This window comes from Falco punctatus, assembly GCF_963210335.1.
Source record: "Falco punctatus genome assembly, chromosome: 2".
Classification (NCBI taxonomy): domain Eukaryota; kingdom Metazoa; phylum Chordata; class Aves; order Falconiformes; family Falconidae; genus Falco; species Falco punctatus.
The window spans coordinates 76,023,901-76,051,315 of record NC_137581.1 but is presented as its reverse complement, the minus strand read 5'-3'; the positions used below and the strand labels follow the sequence as shown (position 1 = coordinate 76,051,315).

The 27,415-nt window shown below is 44.9% G+C and overlaps 1 protein-coding gene across 3 annotated transcripts in view; it reads right to left on the bottom strand.

The window, feature by feature from the left end:
* Positions 1-22,895, bottom strand: part of CLIC6 (chloride intracellular channel 6) — a 36,641-nt gene extending 13,746 nt beyond the window's left edge. Inside the window, exons 1-2 of one of the 3 annotated variants that reach the window (XM_080374712.1) lie at positions 21,862-22,893; positions 21,052-21,819 (exon numbers count right to left, since the gene is read on the bottom strand). In XM_080374712.1, the coding sequence (XP_080230838.1) occupies positions 21,052-21,819; positions 21,862-22,611 (1,518 nt within the window). In that variant the 5' untranslated portion in view covers positions 22,612-22,893. Of the gene's footprint in view, positions 1-21,051 lie in introns of all 3 variants that reach the window. The other 2 variants (XM_080374713.1, XM_080374711.1) reach the window with 2 other exon arrangements.
* Between the last annotated feature and the right edge of the window lie 4,520 nt (positions 22,896-27,415).

Sequence of the window (27,415 nt, the reverse complement as noted above, 5' to 3'; positions counted from 1 at the left end):
GAAGTCAGCCGAAGTCTCTTGCTGTTGATTCAACGGAGGATTGTGTTTCCAGACTGGTTATAATCTTAATAACCAGGCAAATGCTGGTGTAATTGTAGGCAATGCTGCAAGTTGGCCTCCGCCTGCGATCAGTGTGACATTCTCTAAACATCCAGATCTCGTGGGTGAAGTGGGGCAAATCCCCAAAACACAAAGTTGTTTTTTACGCTCTTCTGCTGCTTAAATAGATGGCTAGCCAGTGTCTTGAGTAAGTGGCATTTACGTTTTAATTGTGATTGGTCAGGAGGTCAATGTGCTTTTTCTAGTAATACTAGGATTTAATGAGTTCATTAATCAAACAATTAAGACAGCCATAGCTGCAGAGGAGAAGAATGTCTGGCCGTGCAGAGACACTTCCATTCAGAGCCTTCAGAGCCCTGGGCAGCGATCGTATATTGTGACAGTATCAACCTATGACAGCTCTCCATAATCATGTGCCAATACTTAATGGGATTATTAGCCTACACTCTATTTTCATTCGTTTTCCACTGTTCCACACTCTCTTTAGTCTTTTTTTATTGTTGTTGTTGCTGTTCTGGGTCTTACTCAAAGAGACTGGGAAAGGGAAAAGATCTCCACACCCTTCTTTCCACTGCTGCTTAAGCTCACGGGCAGGAGCACCACCATGCCTTTAGGCTAATTTCACAAGGCAGGGAGACCTTCTGCACAAGGTATTAAAGAGGGTCTCACAAGAACTATATTCAGTTTCTGGAGCTGCTGCTGCCACCTTGATTCAGTAGCTCTGCTTTTCTGAGTGGCCTTGAAGAGGTCACCTGCCTCCACACCCTCATCCATAGCAAAAGGATAATGACAGTGACTTTACCCGGGGGCCACACACCATATCCCATTCTTAAGCCAGTAGTTAGGGTCCTCCCTGAGCTGGAGTTGCTTTGCCCCTGGAGCTGTTGTAAGAATTTGTTTTGTACTGTTTTGTACTGTTTCTGTCCAAACATCTCAGGAACCAGGTTTTTGAAGGTTCTTCTGTTGACCTCAAATGTCCTGTGCCTTCAAAATCACGATGAGTAGAAATTGTTTTTCCTGGACTTTTTGTTTCCTTTTGAAGGTTAGGCACAGAAGAAACATTTCAAAAGGAGCAGAGAAGGCTTTTTATTTGTTTTCATATAATTATATAATCCCTTTGAAGCTACAATAAAAAAGAAAACAAGGAGCATAACTTTTTTTTTTTTTTTTTCCCAAAAAAGCTGAACTCCAGTTCCATTTCTTTCTTTGACACAAGGGAGCTAAGTTACCTCCTTCTCCATATTTATGCTGGCTAAGAGGCAGGTTTATCCAGCAAGTGGAGCAGAACCACTGCCTAGTGGGAGACAATGAACCGTCCAGCTGGGACCAACATCATGGATCTGCCCTTGCCTGTTCTGCTGAGCTAGCTGTCTCAGCCTGAACTGGGACTTTCCTCCAAGTTTCCATATTCGATCCTCAGCTACTAGGCAGTTTTCGTGTGCTCTTCATTCTCACAGCACACCAACAACTCCCCTCTCCTATTTTACAACCCATTTGATCTCCTGTCAAAGAATAGGAACCACAGCAACTGTCTCAAAGCTACTGCCTGAAAAACTACAAGGAGTTCACAGGCTTGGGCTGCCTGTGGGCAGTAACTTTAAGTCTGGGTGCGACTTTCAAGACCAACAGCTATTTTGCTTTAATTCCTTCTAGAGACTCATTTGTTCTGCACTGGCATGGATTAACTGAGCTCACTGCATTCCTAGCATCGACTCTTGCCCTCAACCAAGACCTGCAATGCCAGCCTGATGGCAGCAGCTGCTATGAGTAGCTACTGCTGGCTCTGCACATGTAGTAGCAATGCAAGAAAGGCCCCTGTGGCAGACAGCTCTGTGTCCTGCCCTACGGCACTGCTGGGACCAGCCATTGAACTTGGCTGCACGATGGCCAAGGAGAAAGGGGAGGGGAGCTCCCAGTGCCTCCCCTCTCCTCCTCACCCCTGAGATGAAATCCCACTGCCCTCTGGTTTACCTTGAAGTGTCCAAGCCATTTTTTTAAGATAACAGGCAGGCAGACAGAGGGAAGTAGTATGACAGCATTCCCATACTCCCACCAGCACAAAGACCTCCTTCGGCCTTGGCAATCAGTTCTGAGAAGCATGTGGATTTGTCTGTAGCTACACTCAAAAATGTCTATTTTCTAGACATAACTATGTTCTGTTAGTGTGCTATGACAGATATATTGTTTTAATTAAAAAACAACAAGCATCTCCTCTTTGAGGATACAAAATATGTTTTGAAATCTTGATGCCTGCTACAGTATTCATGCAGATTCCTGTAACACTGAAAAACCCTAAAATTGGCAATATTACTTCTGTCATGATTACAATAAAAATATAGTTACAAGTCATTCTGGTTCACTGAAGGCAACTATAATGCATTTAGTAACATATGAAGTTCTGTGCTAGGCACAGAAGCACCACAGGCATGTCATTTGGGTCAGCTCACATTCAAACTTATGCTTTTTGCGAGGAAGAGACAGATTACCTGGAATTTTCTGTATCTAAACATTGTGTTCATTTCATGGCCTAAAGGGTAGTGCACGAACACCCAGGCACTGAATTTTAGAGAACTCTTTTGATGCCACCTACTGGACTCGAAATGGAAATCTTGACTTCTGCTGTTGGCTCCATGCGCAGTGGCAGCCTCGGAGGTTGGCACATACCAAGAGAGGTTCTGCCTTGGAGCCACCTCTGCAGCAAGACGCCTTGCTTTTTGCTAATGGCACTCTTGAGAGTACTTGAGATGCTAAAATTGTACTTCCAGGCTAAGTTTTAAGATAAAGCATCTGTAATTTAAAACACGTTTTAATGGAAAAATAAAAATTTTGCCACTTATTTTTCCAATCTTCTAAACAGTCATGTAGCTCTGTCTACCCGCTAATATCCAACCCTTAAAACAGATGCTTCCAGCTGCTGTCTAATTTCTCAGCCAAATAACAGAAATATTAATTTTTAAAATGTTTCTGGTAGTTGTGATTCCTGCACATAAATTGTATTTTTGGTACTTGCCAGGGTAGACTCTTGCTGTGTGTGTCATCCACAATAGTTAAGTTCAATGAGAAAGCTGTGTTAAGACTCTCCTTCAAGTAAAAAAAAAATGATTTCCCCTTACCTTTCACTCTTTAAGAGAAAAATAAGCACCTTGATATTGAAAGTGTGACATAAGGATTTTTGTTATAAAAGAAAATTTATTTTATTTTTTATTAAGAAGTATTAGCAACATCTACCTTTTATTTTGTACAGTATTACAGGGTTCAGAAAACACCAAACATACTTAAAGGATTACAACTTTGAACAAGCAAGTTCAGTAACACACTTTTCATCCTAAACCCTAATTAAGCTTTCAGGTTAAGGAGACAACAGCAAATGCAACTAGAAACACTCTGCTAAAAATAGCTTCTTTCTCCTTTTAAGGTGCTAAGACCAAAAAGCACACAGGGAAAGAAAGGAGCAAGTACACTAAAACGTTTCCTCTAAAGAATGAAGGGGTGGTTTGACTTTCACCATCCTCTCCTATGATGTCACTTGCAAGTCCCCTTTTTCCCGCTGAAGCTGGAATTCTGCCCCTGCTGACTCAAATGCAAATGGGGACAAACCCTGAGAGCTCTCCTTCCAATGCAAACAGTTTCTAGTAGTTGAGTAGCTGAGTCTTCAAACAGAAGAGTGTCCATGTTGAACTCCAGCCCTCTAGGAAGCATGGCCCTTTTCCACCTGAGCAGGAACGATCCTCTTCTCTACACACCACCACACCACCCCCTACCTAAGAAGGACCAAGTTAGGGCTGCAAAGACTGCCACAAGTGCAGCCTCCAGCTACATCATAGACAAGTTCTTATTTTATATACCCCTCCTCAAGCAGGTGTTTGAGTGGTTCAAGGTACGGTCTCAGTCGTGAGACCACACAATGCAAGACTGAAAGGATCCCCATGACCACCCACCCAAAGGAGACCATGCCAATGTAAGATCTATTGCAACACAGGGCATGAAAAATTAGTAATCTGGATAGTCACCCAAAAAATGGACCCACAGGCCTCTGGTTGTCTTCCACTCTCTCCCACCTCTCAATCAAGTCACAATCAGTCAATAGATTTAGGCATGCCTGTAACTTTTAAACAAGTAAGCTGGCTCACCAACTGCAAATGGAAAGATATGTCCATTAAGTTTTGTATCTACTAAATGCCCTCTTGAATGACAACCTGAAATTCAGCCAATTATGGTAGCTCAAGTGGATTTAATTTTGTTGTCAGAAGAAAGCACACTTTCATTATAAGTCCTGTGCACTCAGTAAGGGAAGCGCAATGACAAAGTAGAGCACCAGTTGACTTTACACCTTAATGATCCAGTCTGCAAACTGAGGCACTTTGAGAAGAGGGCATAATAAAAACGGTAAGGTGCCCAGATTAGCAAACTGCATAAAACCTGAATACAGGTGCAGGCAGAACTGCAGGAAGGAAACTTGGAGGAGGAATTCACAACTCAATTTGTGTGCCCTTGGTTTAACTGTGGTGTGCTACTACCCCAGAGGGAAGAGCCTGGTTTTGTTACAGAAACATGAAGCCTTCTCCATCCACGCCAATGGATGCCATGTGCTACAGGGAGAGGCAGCAGTGCAGAGTCCCACGGAACAGAGCAGAATGTGATGTACCAAAAAGCACGTCTTCTAGAGCACCAGGGCAGCTGGAAGTGATTTGGTATGCTGGCTTTCCTGTTATTTTACTCCCCCTCTAAAAAAATAAAAATGCACACTGGCCCAGGAGGGAGCCTTGGAGGTCCTGTCTGGCATTTCAGTAAAACACAAGGACAAGTTTCAGTCAAAGATGCTGGAGAATTACCTAATGATAACAACCAGACCTGCAAATTGAGCCTGCAACCCAGGAGGCAGGAACAGTGGCAGCACCACCAGGGCTTTTTGGAACAGATTGAATACCCCACAAACTGATAACCCTGGAAGAGTGGTAAAAATGGATACAAACTGTTACGTTACACACAGAAGCTGGAAGCCGACTTGCATAGAGTCAGCCAGAAAAAACATGTCTCTGGTTAATAGAGACAGATATATGTATACACGGAGAGACAGACATACTCCTTGAGGATCCACGATCTTGCTAGTCTCACTCACCCACTCACTTGGGATGACATGCTCTCTGGTAGCCCTGCTTTCTCCCAGTACAGCACTAAACAGCCCTGTAGAGTTGAGGCATCTTAATTTAGGGGAGCTGAATCCCACCCTTGGAGACTACTTACCAGCTAGAGATAACTGCAGAAAAAAACCAGACTGGAGTGCATTATTCCCAGCGTGTCTGACCCAACTGCCTGAGGGAGTTGTAGGGAAAAGGTGATGTTTTGGATTACAACAAAGCTGGCACTTCCATGGAGGCAGGGCTGCGTTCAAGCCACAGCACAAGACACTGTACATGGTCCTGAAGAGTTCTCTGCAAAAATCTGATCCTCCGCCTTCATGAAAGATTAAATCAAACTCAGTCAAGTGCTATTAACATGACAATGAAAATGAGGAACATATTTTACAACAGAGGGCAGGAAAATCTCTTCTTATTTAAATTTGGAAAGCAAAGACTGAGCAAAGATTCAGTGCAAAGAAAATTTTTCCCCTGATAGTTGGGGGTGATGCTGAAACAAAAACAAATGGGTGCAAACTGGCCGTGAATATTTCTAGATGACAGCTGGAGGGGTTCCTACTGACCACCACACCACAAGGTTTTGAACCATGCTTCCAGCAGGATTAGCAGGTGTAGCAATACATATGTGCATATGTGACAGCACAAAAGGAAAAAAAAATTGTTTCAAGATGAGATTTGATCCTTTTCAGCACGGACTTGAACTTCTTCTCTGCTGCAAGGTTCCTTGCTGCCTGTTGTTTCTTTGCATGACATGGACATCACTCCAAGGACAAGACAATGGCAAGTGCCACGCTTTTGTATTCCGTGTCACTGGCTGTGTCCCAAGTGAAAACAATGTGTGTAGCAAAATCTGGGGCAACAATGGAAGGGAAAGGTACTGCTCGGTAAACAGCAGCAGCTATCCCAAACAGAGTTTACACTCTAAAATAATTGAATGATCCCTTGGAAAAGGCAATAGATTATGTATATGGTATCTCTGACAGCGAGCTCCAGCCAGACACCAGAAAGGGTAGGATGCTGCTGGCAATGAAGAGAGTCCATATGTTACGATTAGCCAGACAGCAAAAAGTAAATGGTGGCAGTGGTTATCCTCTTTTGAGGAAGAACAGGAGAGCAGTTACCAGAAAATGGCATTTTATTTAAAGTGGCTTGAGCAATTCACTGCAAATCTAACTGCTGACACTTTATGTTTGATGGATACTTAAAACTAGGGATGGACACATGCTACTACGGGCCAGCATTCATCCACTGGTCAGGTACAACTGCCCAACTTACAGAATACAAGGAGCAACGCATGGATCCTGGGGATGGCAACTGAAAAAGCACTCTCCTCAGCCCAGCAGCCTCACACAGCACTGGCAAAAGGCAACAGAGTCTGAGCTGCAATGGGACACAAGTCTTGAGGCAGCTACAGGATCCAAATGCAACCCAGGATGGCTACAGCAGCAGCAGCATCCTCTCGGACAGCGAGGACATCCAAGCAGCTCAGGCCGAACCCAGTACAGGAGGTATCTCTGCCACCACCTGGCCTGATGGCGGATAATCAAAAGAAGGTACAGGCGTGACGGTACCAGAATGCCATCTAGCCGAACAACGGCAGCAATGGACAGGGCAAAAGTCTCCTACCTGCAAAAGCAATACCATCAAAGGGTGAGATGTTGATTCAAAGATGAGGATACTTGGAAGATTACGAGCCACCAAAAGATTGGTGATGAGGAGTGGTAACTTTCAGACAGGTCTAAGTTGCTAATTGCCTGGGCCAGACACCAGGAGGCTGCTCTGGTGCTTGGGGTTGGCCGCTGCTGGGGCACAGCATGCAGAGTCAATCCTCTTGACTAAAAGCCAGATCAACTGCTGAAACCCCCCAGCAGCTGTTGGTACCCATCAGATGTTAACGCCCATCCATCCACAAAACTGGCTACACAGACGATATCTTAGGGTGTCGAGCTCCAGGGCACAGAGCAGCTGCCATATCGATGCAAATATAGACGTATGGAAAAGGCGTGCCTAGGATCCTCAGGCAGGAGGATATCTTAGCCCAGCTCTCTTTTTTTCCTCACAGAGACAGGGAAATGTAGACCTTTCTAGTAGCATCTAGGCACTAAAAAGTAAGTAGTGTACACATACAGAATGAGAAGACTGCTCCTAACCTAAACAACCCACAGAAAACATATATGTAGGCCATTAGTGGGGATGTGGGAACGCCAAAGGATTTTTGGAAGTCTTTTTATAAAAAGCTGCTTTTAGCTAGGCCAAAGTTAGGCCAAAAAGAGATGCCAAGGGAAGGAGAATTAAGGGAAATGAGTGTAGGTGCAAGGCAGTGAAAGGAATTAACTTCTCACCTGCACAGTTTCAACTGACCACAGAACACCATTAAACTGGTTTTTGTGTGACCACGGATTTTAAAAGTAGGCTAAAGGTTGAGTCTGCCTACGAACAGGATGACAATTTAGGGCTCTTCTAGCACTGAATGTGGGTTCAGGCTGAGCTCCTACCTGCAGAAATAATTAAACGCTTGCTACCTCACATTTTAATATCTGAAGCTTGGACAAGATTTAGGTCTCCTGACCCGGCCACCTATTAGCATTTCATAACATCTTCTAACAATTTCATTATTAAGGCTTTTCTCATTCTGTTAGGTTTCTGAAATGATACTATACTTTCTTTCATGCAGTCTTTGCATTAACTTACTATGATTACTTTGTTTCATTTCATTCATATATAATTCATATACTCAGTAAGGATCTTCGCTAGAAATGGTTCTTTGAATGCTCTTAGTCCTCAGTTCATGTTGAGGGATTAATAGTGTGTTGGAGTTTCTTTATGGGATATTTCCCTTGACCCTGTTTTTATGTAGTGAGCAGTGGCCACGGCTTAAAGGGGTTATATACATCTGGAAATTCTAATCCTCTCTAGATGACAGAAAGGAAAAGTAGTCTGAAGCTGTAATTTCCTCCGGTTTCAGGTCTCTCCCTCCCCTACATGTCAGCAGCCATTTCAGAGGAGAGAAAGCCTCCTTTATTCTAACTTTCACCGTATTATTTACTTACTCATGGTCTGCTGGGTAAGTAATTATTGCTGAAATTAATTACTTAGTAAGTAATTAAATGCTTTTGATGCATAGGAAGAAGTTTTCCTTCATTAAGAAGCAACTTTGTGGTAATAAACTTTTTACCTTTGTCCAGTTACTTTATAAATAATGAAAAACAAAAGGCCCAAGCTCACTCCTGTTACTTAGATGAAATACCCACTTACTTTTGATTTCAGTATCACAGTCTGCCCAGTACTTCTACCAAGCAGTGGGTCTGCCTGCACCCTGCCCTTCCAGTTCTGGCAAAGATTATAAATAAATGAACCATTAAATGATAATTCTGTAAAGCGAACAAAACACAAGAGAGCGCAGGTGAAAATTAAAGTGTGTGATGTCTTGTAACACACAGTGGCTGTGGTTTTACTTATATTCACTCCTATATACATTAAAGAGATTAAAGATTACACTTCTATGTGTATGCAGTCTTGTAAGAGTAAACCAGCTCTGCGATGTTACACACACTGCTGTTCCTGGCCTTGGGTCAGGTCCTTCACATTGTCACAGGTATTTTCAACTACAGCTGTGGCTCTCTACCAGGCAGTTAAAGGCAGTCAGTAGGTGCTTTTTAAAAAAATACCCTAAAATCAAATGAAATTACAAAGGAAAAGTGAAAATTACCGGTTTATTTTCTCAGATATCTTACAGCTAGTTATACCAGGTCTTCAAATAAAGCTACGGTATTTAGCATAACCTGGGACCATGCTGAGCCTGGCTTCAGAGCAAAACCACCGGTAGCTCTCATGATGGGATGGCAACTAATTAAACCTAGAGGATGCCTGCATCTAGCTGCCTGCCATCCACAGCATAATAAGTATGTGGTAAAGTATGTGATTGCAAAAGCAATCAGCGACCAGGAATGCACTGCTTCGTGAGCTCACCAATAATTTGCTTAAATAATCAATCAATACTTTGAGTAACAAGGCCTGGCTATCCCAAGCTGAGCTGCCTGAAGGAGGCTCCTTGCACAAGCAGATCCTCTCACACAGCACTGCAGGGAGAGGGAAAGGGAAATTGTATGCACCTGTGGCAACACCAGCATTTGGGGGGCATCAGAAAGAGGTTTCCCTGGGGCTGCTTCAGCTGCAAGGGGAGATCTTTGTCTCACACTCCAGCCGCAAGGATGCCCACCTGGGAAGTAGCCTGCGGTGCTTCCCGTGCCCCATCTCCTGCAGCCAGGCACCAAGGGATGGGGGGCAGCAAGCCCTGGTAGACAGCTGGGCAAAATTCAGCATTTTCCCAGGTTTCCATCTCCAGGTTGAAGTGTGGCAATCACGCACAGCCTTTTCTTCGTAGATCCTAAACAATTTAAGGCAAAGTAAATGTCCTTTCTGCTGTATTTTTAGATGCCTAGCCACCAGCAACAATACATGAATATAGTAACCCTTTGTGGCACGTCACCTTTTTCCTTAAACAGCTTGGAAGATTATGTCAACAAATAGTACTTTATCCCATCATAATTATCAATGTATTATTATTTATATCTCTCTTATTTTACAGCGCTTACTCTAGATGACAGTTACAAGCAAGCTTCCAGGAACTGTGCATGGTAAGGAGAACAGAGGCAAGGCAAGGAAAACTAAATGTAAACATGAATAGGAAAATTAACTTGTGTCTAGCAAAAAAACTTTAGCTACAATTTAGCATTTAATTTAATTTAATAATTAATTTAATTTAATAATTAATTTAAATTAATTTTGCTCAATTTAGGAATATCATTCTCATATACAAGGTATTGTTATATTGCATGAATTATACTTGTTTTGCATCTCACTCAAAATAGCATTACTGTCAGCCACTTTTTGTTTACTTTTTTAGTACACAATGATAATGAATTATACGTGTATTACACACAGTGAATGAGACTTTTCAAAGCAACGTAAGTACTCAGGGCCATTCCTCCAAAACTAAAACCATTTTATTTTAATGAGAGATGTGACAAAATCTCCATTGCTTGTAAAAAATAAATAAAGTGGTTTATTCAGAAGAGGTTTCAAGCAAAGGCGAAGGGGAATGGCTGCAGAGGTGCCCCTGCTCCACTCCCCCTGAAGTGAGGAGAGGGAATGCCATCATCTAGTTAAACACGGCAGAAATATGCCGGCTAATTAATAAAAATACACAGCTCTAATCCTTATCCATTCTTTAATTTTAAGATTCAAGATTATTTTCAAAAACTTGCCAGAAGTCTGAGAAAACCAAGAGCCTTTTAACTGAACACAGGTGAAAACAGAGGCTGGAAAATGCTGCCCAGTTACAGATCACTGGCTTTAATCTTACACCAACTAATTCAAAAACCAAATTTCCTTCTGCTGTGAATTCTGCCTCCAGAGTTCGTGCTGTCTGTGTTTGTGTTAATGGGAACATTACCAGGTCACAAGTGCACAAGCAGCAAAGCAAATGCTATTAGCTATTTATCCTGTTACAAGAATTATGTTTAAATACCTCAATGCTATTTCTAATCCGTATTTAATAACATGGCAAGATGCCAGCTGAACATTCTACGTGGAGACAAAAATCTTATATCCTTTTTAAATTCTTACAGGGAATTACTTCAACAAAAGAGCATTATATTCTCGAACACATTATAGGCCTGGGAAAAACAGATTAACTGGTATTTCAATGACACATCCTGTTTTACACTTCACCATATGATACTTGCAACACACAGCCGTGCTGTTTTAACTTAAATACAAAACCTACATGCATATATAAAATACCTGATTTGTGCTGTAACTGAATAAGTAAATAAATAAGAAATACCCAATAGATAAGCTAATTTATGCAGCTTCAGGGAGTAGGTCACTGAAGGCTTAAGAAAATAATTTGCCAATGATATTCTAAATGCTGATATTTAAATCAAGAGGTGAAAGTGAAAGATTATGAGTGTGTGTTTTTTCGCCCTCCAACAGTATGTGATATTTTGGTCCACATGGAAAATAATTCAAATTATTAGGTAAAATAGCGCATAAAACCCCTGTCAGTTCCAGTGGCAACTGGCAAAGATGTGTCCTGAGAGAGCAGTTAAAAACTGGACACAAGTACTAGCAAAAACCCGTCGGATTGATGGAGAGGGGGCTGAAGTCTATTCATTCCCTTCCCAAGGCAAATTCAAATTCAAGGCTGTTCTTCATCCTGCCCTCCCTACCACCTCACTTCCATTTACAGGCTTTGGGAAATTATGAGAAACATAGTACTGCTAATTAAAATACAATTTTTAAATAAAGCTATACCACACAAATCATACTGCAAACCAATCAGCTATAACATTGATATTTGTCAAAACAAGGACTGTCCCTGTTGTCTCATCCCCCTGGGGAACCCCCAGCTCCTAGGGGTGCTCCGGGCAAAAAGGAGGCTGATGGTTTTGCTGAGGGGTTGGTAGTGTGTTCATTTTTGCAGGCAGTATAGACCCCAAAATTTTTAAGTCTTTAGGGTACATCTGGATCCTGTTCCAAGTTTCATCTGCCACCATTATGGAAAGAAACTTGATTTTTTTTTACAAAACACTCAGGTTCTGTAATAGTTTTCAAAAATAATTTCAAAAGTGACTGCCAGGTAAATCTCATGATTGTCCAAGACACAAATGAGAATTTTTCTGAAATCTGAGTAAATGTTTAACTTCTCTGTAACTACTCCATTTGAATAACCTGGGAAAGGGCATGCATTTGTGATGGGCATGCATCTGTGACTCCAGTCCTACTATAGTTTACTTTGTTCTGTAACAATTACATTTCTAGTTTATTTGGATATGCATGCATGTGCTAAAATTTCAGCATATGAAGCAGAAAAAAACAAGATGGGAAATACCACCTTTGCACCTCCACCAGTCTGCAAGGCTTCACAATAACCATCTCCCTGCCCATGGCACGTCCCTCAGCCAACCAGTGCGCCAGCCCCAGGCTCCTCGCAGGGAGGACCCCCAACGGCAGTGTTGGTGGCAGGCTGTGCAAGCTGCCACTGTTTGTTTTGAGAAGCTAAATATTTTTACGAAGGAATTAAAACACTTTCTTTTAGTGCTGACAAGGCGGGTGTTATTGAAAGCAACTGGAATGGAGTCACTCAACTTTTTCAGGCTTTTATCAGTAAATAATCAGACATTGCAAATGGAAATGCATACAAGTCCTTATCACAGCGTGACATTTTATTATCTGAGTGAGAAAATAATCAGTAACCTTCACATGGCATTTACTTATGTTCCTTGGGCAAGAGGAACATGCAATTTCTTACTTTTAAAGCAGTAGGAGTTTTTTAGGGGAGACACAAGAGAGTACAGTCAGCAACAGCACAGGAGTAAGTCTCTATGCTTCACTTCCCTTTCCATAAGATATGTGTAATATTTCATTATATTTCACCTTACTCCCTTTACTACCTCTGAAGAAGAGGGCTCTGTCTCTTGCTAAAAAGCATACAGATACCACCAATTCAAAGTGACTTCACCACAGATAAGCACCCTAAAAAACGCGGTCATAATAATAATTTCCATTATCACTTCTGCTTCACAATATTTAAACAAATTTCTACAAAAGAGCCATAAATATAATTTTGCATGGATCTATATGAAACTATAAGGCCGAAATGCAGAGTCTCTGGGATGGCTAACCCTGGCTGGTACCCGTCAAAGTAAAGAGCCTCAAAAAGACAGAATTGTTTGTGTAAGCGGAGTGATCACAAAATTGCCTAATCCTCTTCCCGTGAACAGGGCAGCAAAGTGCTGGAGAGAACTGATTTCAAATGGAAGAAGACATGGAAGAAAAAGTTGGTTCAATAGTAAAGATATCTAATAAATACAATTAAGACTTTTTTTAATCAACAAAAAAATGGTTTACTCTTAGGGGCGTTATTAAAACCAAAACTCAGATTCACATGAGGACTGGGCATAATTTGTTATACCCATGCTGGGAAGGGGACACATCACCTTTTCATCTTTTTAATACCTACAACGTTTTGGTTTCTCAAAGCACACTTAACTCCACAAGTGATCCCAAAATCCATGGGAACCAGAGGCCACCGAATACCATTCAAAATCTACATACTGCTACAATAGGAAATAACAGCAAATACCTTGCCTAACCATAAGGTTGCCGGATATTCCTGGCTCCTTGGATTTTATCTTTCTGATGTTGTCTCACTTTGCAAGTAATTATTATATGTCAACAGTGTCAAAGAGAGAGCAGGAATAATTCTGTAACTCTGCGTCTGAGCAACTGGCTTGGGAGAGAGATGCACACTAATCCTCCGCTTATGGTCCAGGTAACATCTCAACCTCAATTGCTTGCATCCCACACCAGTGCCCTAAGTACAGGGCTAACAATACAACTACTACTGCCTCCTCCATTTTGGCAACTGTGCCTAAAACAATCTTTGTGATGAATCTAGACCTAACACTGACAGGTGATATTTCCTCAAAAAAAGCTCTTAAGTTTTATTTAATGAAGACCATTTGTAAAATTTCACCTGAATTTATTAATAATGTAATTTTAATATAGTTATGCTTTCCAACTAATTGGCCAAATCCCTTTCCTCCCCTTGTCCAGAAAATCATTCACCACACTCCAATGTTTTGTATCTGTGAACGCCGTGAGTCCTATAGACTGGTTTGTTATTCATCTGTATACAAACATGAATCAAGCCCCAAATGAAACAGACAGCATGCAAATTCCCAGGCACAGCTGCATGATAATCACTTCATGCAGCAATTATCAACATTTCTGAAGAAGGCTGCATCTCTCCCAACAGGACTTATGAAACGAAGGTTCACTTCAGACAAGCAGGGACCGAAGGCAGAAAGCAGACAAGGAAAACTTCCATCCTTTACCCTGGCCTGCGATGATCACAGGTAAGATCAGCTTTTTAATGAAGACAAAACTCAAGGGGCAGAGGCAGTACGGCTGAACTTAGGCAGCAGGCTGATCTCATCAGAAGTTCCTGCTCATTTCAGCCAGCAGGAAATCCAAGCTGTGTCCTGGGACTGAAGCAGGAAAGTGTCCCCTGTTTAGCGAAGGGCTTAAATAGCACGTGAGTTTAAGCCTGTGCTTAAAGTAAAACACATGGTGAGGTGCTTTACTGAAGCAGTGAGCTGAGAAGAAATAAAAAATAGGAAAAGGTCTAGGAACGTACCTTTGAAGGCATTTACTTTACTTCAACATTTTTTTTGCCTAAAACTAGCCTGCAAACTGCAGAGATCTGCAGCCACACTGAGAATAGATAGATGCTTAAGGCTCGTACAATACTATGTGCACATGCAGTTTTAAGACTTCCAAAGTATGGACAAAAAGATGACTTCAAGAATTATGACTAGATTATATAAAAAAAAAGGCAACTCTATATTGCTGATTACTATTGGTTTGCATCTTTCTGGAACAAGACTTGGCCTGTCAGTTGTCAGAACCAACACTGGCATAAAAAGAGTACACTACTGCTCTGTCAAGCACCTCTCCAGGAGCAAAGCAGCAAAACTAATTCTGGTGTTGTTTTCAAAGCTATTCTTTAATCAGCAGCTCAAAGGATCCTTGTGGGTTTTTTAGCAGTCTAAGCTCTAAAAAGGTGACAACCTGAATGGCCAGAAAGGAAAGCCAGTAAAGTAAAGAGTAAAAAAAGTGAGAAGTAAAAATGAATAGGATTGCACATTCAAAAAATTTGCATAGCTCTTTCAGGAAAAAGATTGGCATCATTGCCTTTCAAACTAAAGTCTCCCAAGGACAGTTTTATTGAAGACTGCTGGAAGAGTACTCAGCCTCCAGAAAAACTGCTGCAGGTGCACCCAACATGCACAATAACCTGAAGAGTTATGAAAAGAATTTGTAATGCTAGTTCCTCTTAAGCTGCATTAGGGAACCTGAAATTACCATATTCCAGATGAAAAAAAGTAGCTGAGAAAGGGCAAATACCCATGGGAAAGGAGCCAGCTTCCTGCTTTGTACAACACTCTTGGAAACAGAACCCCAAAATGTCTTTGAAAAAACACACCTCTGCTGATTCACTACTTTTTGTACAGCTGAATGTAGTCAAAGAGTCAAAATCATCACCATACAAACAGCTAATTAACCAGCAGCCAGAAAGGCGGGGCTATGCTGGTTTTGCTGGGCAGCCCCACAAAGCTCAGTCCTGACCAGCTCCAGTTTGATTCTGGTTGCAGCAGAACCAGTCTATGCGGTGCCCATGCTCTACTCCAGGGGAGGGGCTTTCTCCTGAATGAGTTTTCCCTTGTTCTGGGGTAACTTTCATGACGACTCAATTATAAAAGCCAATTGGTCTCATAGCCAACTGTAAAACAAAATACCCGAAAGGACGGTGGAGGGAAACAACGTATTAAAAACATGATGGGATTTTAATGGCAGCAGCGTGGCACCTGAGAAAAAGTCCTACTTTCTGAAGAAGGTACATGAAGTAGAGTTCAGACAGCGAGGAGAAAGGAGCAGACGTGTTTCTGAGGGAAAATAAGGCATGGTTTTGACAGAAAGCAAAATGCAGCAGCACTGGTTAAGACAGGGGGAAAGAAAAGCTATCTGTCTTCTACCATTGCCCAAACCATACCAAATGCTCGCTTGCCCATTTCATGACAATTTGTCCCTCTGTAGCATCACGCAAATCCAGTGTGCTCACCTTTGCCAAGCTCTGGGTAGTTCCCTTTGTCTGGATAAATATCCAGTAACTAAACCTCTCCTCAACCTCTTTTAATCCACAAATATGCCAGTAGTGTAACTCCACACATAAAAATCTTTACTTTCACTCTCCTGACATCATATAAATACTGGGCTCCTACAGTGAATCTACACTAAAAAATGACAGTAAACACCTACTTGCATTTTGATACAGGATGTCAGCTATTCTACTTACAAACTATACCCATCTAACTGATTTACAGACTGATTGCACCGATGAGCAAAAATCAAGATGTTAAGCAGAAATACCTACTCAGTGATTATACTGTAAATGTTTTCATCAGGCATCAGGTACAGCACAGAGACCACTGAACGGGCATACAGTCTAGGAGGTTTTTTCCAGGGATCTGAGCTCCTGCTGCCCATGGGCTTCTTACCAACAACATTCAAAGCCCAGAAGTTCAGTTTATACTTCAAATTAAAGTTATATATAGACCACAGGCCCATCACATAATGGAAAAGAAGATTCTTTTCTGTGCTCTAGTATGAAGCACCCATTACCATTTAAGTTGGATACACTAACGGCGGTGTTTGGAGGCACAGCTGCAAACACTTGTTGTTCCTATGCCTCTAACTCACAGCAAGGCTTTTTTTTTTCCTCATTTATTGGCACTTTGATAATTCAGCACAGCTCTAAGTACGTCAAGTCAGTCAAACACATCTCAGGAACGCTGCAAGGAAATTCTGTTTCAGTAAAGTAACCTTGGTCTCTGGTAGGGATAAAACAGCTCTCTGAATGAAGATAAATTACTTTGATTTAGAAACCAAGAATGTCACAAAACTGAACAAAGCCCATTACTTTTCATTGGATAAAATCTATTATCTTAAGCTCATGGTCAGCTTTTACTATATACCATTTAACCCAGAAACTAAGCAAGAAATGTTTTGCAAGATGAGCGATTTCAGAGAAGGCCTTGTGTTGGCTGACTGTGTTCAGCACTTACAGATAAATCACTGTCCCTAGAAATCTTTAGAATGATGAAATCTGCAGTTGCAATTCTGGTGTTTAAGTTTCCTATCTGTAAGAAAATTTTACATTCATTGGTATGTAACCTTGGAGGTTTTATCTTGTTTTGTTTTGAATTTAGAAATAAACTCTTAAGTCCTACATAAATGTTTGAATTGCTTAACATTAACCAAAGAAGTTTAGTGAAAGTTCCACTATATTCAAATGGCAGGATAAATCTATGACATTTACAGAAATTCTCTGACAAATAAAGGGTTTTTGCTACAGAAGAGGGAGGGAAAAGAAGCACACATATACCACTGACCTTACAAAACCAGCTAGCAAACTTCAACATCCACACAGTGTCCTACCCAAGGTGCCAGATAAGTGAATTACCAAAGACCAACTGGAAAGCATATCTGGATGACCTTTGCAAACATTTGACTTTGAAACACCAAAAATATCAAGTATTACTATCTAAAGGAAATATATGACAGATGTTGTTTCATGGGAAAATGGAAATCAAGCAACTACCTAGTGAAACCCTCAAAGCAATTCTGATATGGTCTCGCTTTTATAGCCAAGGAGTCTTACGTAGTTCAGCTTCATTAAGTTCAGTTGCTCAAACAACCGTCTTAGTGTAGTCCATCTGATATCGAGCTGCTGATCCAGAAGGACATTATCTCCTACAGATGCTGCTTACCCTGCTAAGTGCTAGAGTATCTCAGATAGCATGAGGTCTCAACATTGGATCCTGGGTGTCTTTGAGTTCAAACCACATAGCACCACATAGCAACCCAAATCAGCTTAGAAGAACAATTGCTGGTATTCGTGCTTGTGGAGCTACCAGGAACTTTTGCCACCCACCTCACAGTGGGAGGCACAAGGCGACAGGGTATTTGCAACATTCAAATACATATATGCAGAAATAAATGAACCAATGCAAAGCAGCAGGAAGCAGAAGAGAGAAAAAAAAAACCCCAAAACCAAAACTAACAAACCCTCTAAAAACAAGCTATATCTGAAAAGTTTCTTTCTGATGATGATCCTCCTGTTTGTTATTCTTGAAACATTATTACTGAAAGACTACCAAGCACCTTTAGCATGGAAACTGTGAGGATCATTCAATCACTATCACTGTATTCTTGTGAGTTTTCTCCTACTATGGGACTTGAACATTTCTCCGTATTTGTATTGTGCTATCAAATCATGGCACAGCCCTCCTGTCTCTAGCACTGTGCATCCAGGCACAGAAAACTGGTAGACAATCCCCACCTTGCCCACTTACAAATATGCCAGAAATCAACAGGCAGCTGAAATGAACAGAAATAGGCACAAAAAGAAGTTAGGAACAGGACAGACAACAATCTCAGTATTTAAAACAGCCTAATCACTCCCCAGTTTGTAGTGGCACTGTAGAAGGGCAGAGTCTTAAACAGTGGTTTGAAGAAGGTCAGGGAGCTGATGGATAATATATTTACAAGGAAGTCCCCAGCTGCATGGGAGAAAGCACACAAGATGCTTGCTGAGAAATGCAGCAGATGGGTGAAAGAGGTCAGTGGCACTTGCAAAATAGAGGTGGGTGTCAACATCTCAAAAGCACGTTAGAGCTAACAGGCAGGTACAGAGTAGTGATATAATGGAGCACAAGAGGCATGGTCACATGCATTAGAAACATCCATTTGAAGGGAAGTGTTTCAGGCTGCAAAAAAGTCTTTGCATTCAGTGTGGATCATCTCACTTCCTTAACCCTCAAGTTTTAGTAATTTCTCAGGAAAGAGCACCAAATCTGTGGACCACATGCTATGGTCTGATACAAACATTCAACAGTCCTCAAATGCCAGAGTTCATGCTGTCCCACACTGGAAACTGCTCTCCCTCTTTTTCCCCATCAAAATACATCAGCAGCTATTTAAGCACTGCATTATGTATGCGCTCCTAAAACCTACTTTAAGCCACCACAGAGAACTTCCATTCTCCTTCTGTCGCCTTCCCTTTTGCCAAGAGAAGGGTAGAAAGATGGCAAGTGCGTCTTGAGGCAACAGCAAAAGCAGCATGAACATGAACTCTGCTGACACGAGGAAAGAGAAATGCTCCTCATTTCCCAGCACGACGGCCCTGGCACATTTTGGTGGATATGGAAATGCTGAGCTCTCCAGTAGGCATTTTTTTTCTACCATTAAACTGGAGAAACTCATGCCAATCTCAAACTATAACACTAATCTGATCTCAACTAAAGAAAAACTAGTTCTAGGTGAGGTAAAATATTCAAGCCTTGTAAAACTTCTCCAATAAAATCATTAGAAAAGCAGCTGTATTATTTTCTAGGCATTCTTCAGTTACTAATGCTAAGTTGATCATAAAAATGCTCCTTCTTCTGCCTTTAATAATTCACAAATATTTTCAAATCCCATGCTTAATCCTAATATTTGAAGACTACACAGTCACAACAGATGCTGTTGTTATAGGCTGCTCTCTAATTCTGGCCACGTTGTTCTTCCATAAAGCATGCACTGAAGTGCAATAATGCACACGTAGCCTTTATGACTTTAGCCTCTGCCACTCTCCAGCATTCCCTGATGGATATAAGAGCATAAAACAAGAATTTAAGAAGTTACAAAAGTGTCTCTGCAAAGAGGGGCTGTTGATCTGTGAGCCAGAATGTCAGTGTATCACTTCTGCCAGGCTCAAGTTATAGGTCCTGCTGTTTGACACAAAATCACATTTTGGCTTCAGTCTTACCATCTCGCTGCCATACACCAACCTGACGTACAGAGTTGCTTTTGGACCACTGAATACATCCCGGCTTGCATGCTAAGGGGAGCAACTGGGGCACATTCACCAACATCAGCCGTTATCATTCATCTTTCCAGTAGGGCACTATGCAGTGTGTCCAACACTGCTATGTATAAGCCTCAGCGCATTCCTCAGCCTTTCCTACATAACAATAGTTCAAAGGAGGCTCAGCCTTGAAAAAAAGGAGTGTGTGCTGAGATGGGATAAACCAAGGTATGAACACTGCTTCGGCCCGAAGCCCTCTCACCCAGAAGGTTGCCAATGATTTTTTCTTTCACGGTTATTTCTGGCTGCTACAGAAGCAGCCTCAGTCAACTCAGGAGATACAGTATGTGCACGGGAGTTATGGCCTGTAGTGGAGAAGGTCCCAAATGCCTTCTGCTTCCCTGTTTTAGTTCCCTAATTTTAGGCCTAGTCTGAAAAAAATATCCCACCACGCTCCATACTTACTTAGTCCAGCAAGGTCAAAGAGGGAAGAAAACACTTTAGGATGGTTTATAAGCACAGAAATTTCACATCTGGTATTTCATCTCTGTGGACTGATGCTGTTTCCATGCCAAGTTCCACTGATTTTGGTGGAATTCCAGGCACAAGCTAGAAAAGCCCTAAAGCTCTATACCATAAAATACCAGAAACTAGTTTTAAGACCATTACAATTTTTCTCTTTTTCATCCATTTCTTTGTAACCTAACTCTTCCCTGCCCAAACATATACAAAGTGGACAAGTACAAGGGATGCTACACTGCTGGGCAATTTACTGATTCTTTGAATCCAGCCTTGCCAAATTTTGGGGCAATTATCTAAGTGTTGACCATAGTGGCATAAGGTGTTCTCAAGGGATTTTAAAATCTTCAGAATGAAGCAAGAACAAGTCACAGCTAGCGATTCCAAACAGATGCTGCCGAGTACATCCCCACCCCTGCCCCAGGCCCACGGTGAGGAGAATACAAGCAGAAAGAGCTCCTGAGACAACAGAAACAGAGATAGATTCCCTGCACACCCTTTCCATTTAAACCTAGAGAAACCTCAAGTAACCCAGCACAGAATCCATGAGGGGAAACTATGGGGGAGACCACCCTGCAGGTCAGGTCTGTGCTTCTCTGGGTCCAGCAGCACCACCAGCCCCAGGGCCGAGGGGACAGGCAGCGCTGGACTTTGCCCAGCGCACGGGGAGCCCTGTCCCCTCCTGCCTGCTGCCTGCTGAAGGAGTGAGGAGCAAGAGGCAAGTTTATTTGGGGCATTAATAACGAAATCAGCTTTGCCTGCCACATTTAGATGCCACTCATCACAGAAGCTGCACGGGCTCCTGGAGGAAGGGAGGGTCGCGAACCCAGGTTTCCCCAGCAGCCGCTCACACCCTACCTTGACGAAGAGGGAGATGTCGTGTTCCTGCTTCTCCTCGTCCTCCTCTTCCTCCTCCAGGGCGGCCGGCGAGCCCGTTTCGTCCTCCTCGTCCTCTGCCCGGCCCCGCACGCCGTTCAGGCTCCGACCTGCCGCGTCCCACTCGCCGCCCTCGGGGCCCGGGGACCCGCCGCGCTGCCCCTCCGCCGCCGCGCCGCCTTCCCCTGCCCCCGGGGCCGCGCCTCCCGCTCCTGCCCCCGTCGGGGCAGCGGCTCCCCGCTCCGCCGCCTCCGCTCCGTCCTCGCCGTCGGGACCGTCCGGCGACCGGCGTCCGCCGTCGGCCTCCCCTCCGGGCGGCAACGCCACCTCCGCTTCCCCGCAGCTCTCGGGAGCCGCTTCGCTCCCCGACGGGGCCGCCACCTCCTCGGGGACTGTCCCCGCCGGGGCTGCCTCGCACACTGCATCTTCGGGGACTGTCCCCGCCGGGGCTGCCTCGCACACTGCATCTTCGGGGACTGTCCCCGCCGGGGCTGCCTCCCACACTGCATCTTCGGGGACTGTCCCCGCCGGGGCTGCCTCCCACACTGCATCTTCGGGGATTGTCCCCGCCGGGGCTCTCGCCGCAGCCTCCGCGGGGTCTCTCCCCTCTGGGCCCGCCTGCCTTTGCGCCTCTTCAGGGTCTCTCCCCGACGGAGCTGTCCCCGCAGCCTCTTCGGGGTTTCTCCCCTCTGGGGCTGCCTGCCTTAGCGCCTCTTCGGGTTCCTTCCCCGACAGAGCTGTCGCCGCAGCCTCCTCGGGGTCTCTCCCCTCTGGGACCGACTGCCTCAGCGCCTCCTCGGGGTCTCTCCCCTCTGGGACCGCCTGCCTCAGCGCCTCCTCGGGGTCTCTCCCCTCTGGGGCTGCCGCCGCAGCCTCTTCAAGGTCTGACCCCGCCGGGGCTTCCTCCCTCACTGCCTCTTCGGGGTCTGTCCCTGCCTCCTCTCTGTCTATCTTCGTAGGAGCTGCCTCCCTCACTGCCTCCTCGGGGTCTGGCCCCGCCGGCGCTGGCTCCGCTCCCGTCGGGGCCACGGCCGCGTCCTCAGAGTCTGTCCCCGCCGGGGCTGCTTCCTTGGGCTCCGTCCCCGTTGGGGCCACCGCCACGTCCTCGGGGTCTGCCCTCGCCACTGCGGAGCCCTCGGCCGCGTTTACCCCCGCGGCCGCTGCCACCAGTTGCTCTCCTGGCAGACACTCGGCCCCCGGGCTGCCCCCGCGGAGCTCTCGCTGCTCAGCCCCCGCCGGTGCCTGCCGCTCCCCTCCGGGCCCGCCCGGGGTCTCCGCCGCCCCCTCGGGTGCGCCGCTCCCCGTCCCGCCGCCGCCCCCGGGGGGCACCGCCGCAGCGGACAGCTCCTGCACAGCCGCCGACTCCCCGCTCAGCCACGGCGCCTCGCCGGCGGGGGGCCCGTCCGGAGGCTCCGCCGCCCCCTCAGGGGACGCCCCGGGCTGCGGCTCCCCCCCAGCCGCCGCTTCCTCATCGCCTCCCTCCCGCGGGACGTCGCTCCCCTCCGGCGACGGGGCGCCGGGCCGCCCCGGGCTCTCCGCCATGCCGGCCTCCCCCGAGGCCGCTGCCCAAGAGCGCAGCGGGGCGGGCGCGTCGGGCCGCCGGGACGTGCGGGAACCAGCGCAGCCGCCGCCGCCGGGATCAGCGCCGGGCACCGACGGGGGGGACGGCGGCGTCTGCGCACGCGCGTCCGTGTGTCCGTGCGGGAGGCGGCAGCCGCAGGTGCCCGCGCTCCTCCTTCCGCACCGCCCCCGCACGGGGTGAGCCCTGCGAGCCCCCCGCCCCAGACCCTCCGCCTCGGCGAACCTCCCCACACCGGTCCTGGCTGCAGCTGGCACGGGAGGCGGCGGCGAGGGCGTGACCGTGGCGGCACCGAGCGCTGCCAGGCCCCTCCTCGGCCCCCTCCTCCCCGCCCGCTGGCCAAAAGCTTGCCGCACGGCGCCAGCCGCCCCCCCGGGGCTGACCGGGCACGCTTGGCAGGCACCTGCTGCCTGCTGTGCCCGGGCCTCGCCTCACACCCCAAAGCTCCCCGAGCCCCGTTTCTGCCCTCGCTTTTCCCCTTTGCCGCTGCTCACTCAGGCACAGTGTTTCTAGCAGCCCCTCCAGGCACCCTGCTGCTGTCCCCGCCACCAGCCTGGCACCCACCAGCCCTGGGGCCGCTGGCAGGTGGGGGTGACAGCCACCCAAGGGCTGAGGGTTTGCTGGCCACTGGAACACGGAGAGGTGCGCCATTTCCCAATTCCAGGTTTACGAAGGGAACTACTAATACCCCCACTGCTGCTGACAGGCTGAAATTGGCAGAGCCCCAACAAGTTTTGCAGGATTTCTTAAAAATACAGGTGAACCTATGCCTGGTCTCAGCAGCCACAGAGTTTCTGAAATGTATTCTCAAGCTGTCACATTATTAAGAAGGAAAATGTAACCTTATCAACTTGCAGAAGTTGTAAGAGGGAAGATCCAAATGCTGCGTAACAAAACTCGATTCACGTACTTTTAAGTACCTTTCCTTCATATGAGACCATGCCAAGTGCCATATGCCTCTGCGAGAGTTTGCATTCAAACCTGACGAGAAACACCATGTTCTGTGCAGAGCAGGCAGCTGGTGTGAAAGAAGTGGTAACTTTTAGTTTGGGTAAGGCAGCTGCTGGTTCATCCCGCAGGCCTTCTGTTCCAGATGAAAGACATTTTTTCACACTTCTGGTAATTTCTCTGTCTTGTGGAGGCACTTTGCACACAAAAAAAGACGATCAGCAGGTTCTGGTGTGAGGATAAGCTTCAGTAGTTTTGCTTGTAGACAAGAAGTCAATTTCCAGGAGATGCAGCCTGCTCTAGTTGCACTCTGCTCAGAAGTGATTTATCTGAAAGCATTACTTAAGCTATTTGAATGGAAAATAGTTCTAGTTTTCTAAGTACAGACAGAAAAGTGGATGGAAAAGTTAGCTGACAGGAGCAAGGTATGATATTTAAAACCCATGCAGTTAAACAGTTTTATGTGTGTGTATATAAAGACACTTTTTTATATTTGAGAGTGGAAAGAGTGGGGAAAAACTGAACACAGGGTTTTGAAATGGATGGGAAGGGAGAAGATGCAGCCAGAATCTTCCCTCAGATGGGAAATACTGCAGAATAAACCATCTTATCAGGTCAAATACCTGCTCTGATAAAAATAAACAAATAGGCAAATAAATAATCCTACAGCCATCTTCCATACAATTTATGCTCGTTTAGAGGTGTGTTGCCAGTGAGACACAAGAACGGGGCAGCTGTGGTCGGAAGGGATGTTTCTTGAAGATTTAGGAATGGCAGCTCAGCATCTGGCAGTGGAGGTCTTGCAGCTCATCCTAAGGCAATTATTTCACTTCTTTCTTACGGTTCTGGTATCAGTAGAATGATACATCTCAGTCATCTCTGTTTCTACATAGATAATATTGGTTTACTCATCGTAACCCTTGCTGAAGGGTTCTTAACCCTTAGCTTGAAGGTTGGCCGCATCCCCCAGATGCAATACAAGTCCCACCTTACAAAGCTTTCAGATACGAGACAGAGCTGTCTTCAACTGTACAGACCATCCACAAGCACTGCCGTGTTGCCTGCTGTCCAGCACTGGATAGGACGCTGGCTGGAAGGAAGAAGGCTCACCTCAGGTTTTCACAGTGGGAATAAAGAGCAAAGCAACATCCATGGCATGAAAGTGGTGGGAATTTTGCAGGAGGAACGATTGCAGGTCATAGACACAGCCACTGAAGTCAGCTGGCTGGGTTTATATGAATACTGCTTTTGGCTGTACCCCTTGGGAAGCCCCCTCCTGCTCCCAGTCCCCATGAGCTCAGTTGTGCTCAGCTCTGGTAGCTGATGGGCCCCAACAGCTGGGTTCCCTCTGCAGCCCCATGTGGCACAGCCTCCTCTGGCTCACTGGAGCTGCCTGTGCTTAAGTGCTTCTTTTTTTCAACTGTCCCTTGGATTTGCACCACTTTCTGTGTACACCTCCTTCAGGTATCAGTTTCAGGTTTTGCTCAGGTTGTGAGTTTGACATGGGACTTGCATCCTGCTGATCTGATGGAACTGCAAGATGATTGTCTCTCACCGGTACTTATTAATTGCAGAGCTTATTCATTAATATCAGTATCTTCTTTTTCTTCATATGCCTATTCCCTGCTCTGTAGCTCTTAGTACAATACAAGTTGAGGATTTCAAGGCTGGCAAAAAAAATATTAAATATTTCAGTGATAAATACTGCCTGATGATTAACATTGGGCAATGTTTAAGTGTAACAAAAGATTAGCTCTTTAAATACTCATGAAAGTCTGACAAAGGCAGAGCAGAAAAGGGCCAACAGCTGACATAGCCAAGTTAATTATCTTTGTAGGACAGAGAAAAGTTTGACGTATACTGCTTGGTACAGTTACCATATTTATGGGGTAAAGACTGAATAGTTTTTGACAGATCTTGCTGAATTTTTCCTCAAGTATAGGAACTTTTCTAATTCTGCTCATGTTGAGACCTAGTGCTAGAACGACATGTGCAGGCACTGGGTTAATGTTACTGGTGCTCCAGCCATGAGGTTCCCACACAAGCAAGAGAGACCAAGTAGGAACTCAGAGAGGTAGGGGACAGGGTAAAGAAGGATGGGGAGGGCACAGTTCAGAGGACAGCTGCCCACAGCCCAACATTGCTCCTTGTCACTCTTCAGCATCGTGATTTCACAAAGGCAGCTTTGGAAACACACCATTAAAATTAGATTTGTCCCACTGAAATCCCAGAGCTTTGCATATCTGACGTTCTGTGCTCTCGGAATTCAACACACCTCCCCTCTATCTCAATTACTTAACAATTAATCTCTCCTGCTTCACACTCCTGTACACTATCTTCAAGCTCTTTATACCCCATCTGTTTCTAAAACAGGCCCTCAACTAATAAATATTATTTTCTCAGTTCGGCTTCAGGAAGGATTACTGCACACCTTCTTCATTTAAAAGATGAGTTCAGGTAATTAAATATCACAGATGTTAGACATTAGTGGACAACATGAATATCCCTTTATAGTCTGTTAGCAAACAAGTTATATCCCTGGGGGTTATCAGTTAGGCTGTACTTGCCTGGATTATTGTAGCTTCTTTTTCTGCCCTGACTGTACAGAGTTGCAGATCAAGGTTGTAATTTTTGCAGCCTGAGGCAAGGAAAAAAGGCCTCTTGCCTTACAAGGGTGTTGGAGAGAGCCTCCCCACCACCCTGCCTAACTCCTGGGACAGTTTAGCCCCACTGCAAAGGGAGCAGACCAGGGTATTCATTCATGCTTCTGCAACTCTAGTTTACATTCCTGTGCAGTGCCAAATACACATATGCCGAGTATTTAATGGTTCACCATAAGTGAACTGGGGTAATGGAGTCAGCGTGGCATTTCTGCCTCCCTGTGCAGGCTGCTGCCTCCCACAGAAGCCTGCTCTGCCTGTTCGCTGGTGCCTGCTCTGGCTGAAGTTGTGCTGTTTCATCCATCATGTGTATCTGCTCTTCCCTGAGTTTGCCACATTTCAGAAGTGAAGCTATGTCTCCCCAGGCCGAAAGCTGCGATTTGAATTCTGCTTGTTTCTGCCAGATGCTGAGTAACTGCTATTTTGCACAGATCTCAGTGGGATATAGGGGTGAGCAACACCTTTGGAAATTGGGTGTCATTTAATTGGGTTCCCCACCGTGGGATGGAGGGAGGGATTTATCAGAGTAAACACAGACAGGTATAAACTGCATGTCGACAGACAGCTGACAGAGATCTAGTAAGCAGAGTCAGTGAAATGACTCTTCTCATCCCAAGGTAGATATCTAAAGCAGGGTAGATTGTCCTTTACAGAAAAGTGCCTATTTCTCTACACTGAGTGTACAAGGACCTGAGGGTGACTGGCTCAGGGAGATGAAGTCTGTGCTGGACACATCTAAACTCATGTGAGAATAATCCTGTCCAAGGTGATTTCCTTACACATTGGAATTTGAAAGTGGACAGTCAGCAAAATGTGGGCCAAAGCCCAATCACTTTTTCTGCATTATTTTTATTGCAGCTGGTGGTTTAACCCATATTACTTGTGGTATAAAACATTATCCCATGTAAAAATATGACTGTCTAGCTCTTTCTGATGGAAAAAAAAAACCCAAAACTGTATTAACATTTGCATGTAAGCCAGTTCTGTGTTCTCCTATTTAAAATACGTTACTTCAACTATGGCAAAGACAAAGTTGCAAATGGAAACAATGGTATTGGAGAACTGTAGTTTTTACTGCTTTCAAAATACATGTATGTTTGCTATGGAAGTCCCTGGTTAAACTTCTGTCAAGAACTCAGTGTGGCATTCTGTTGCTTCA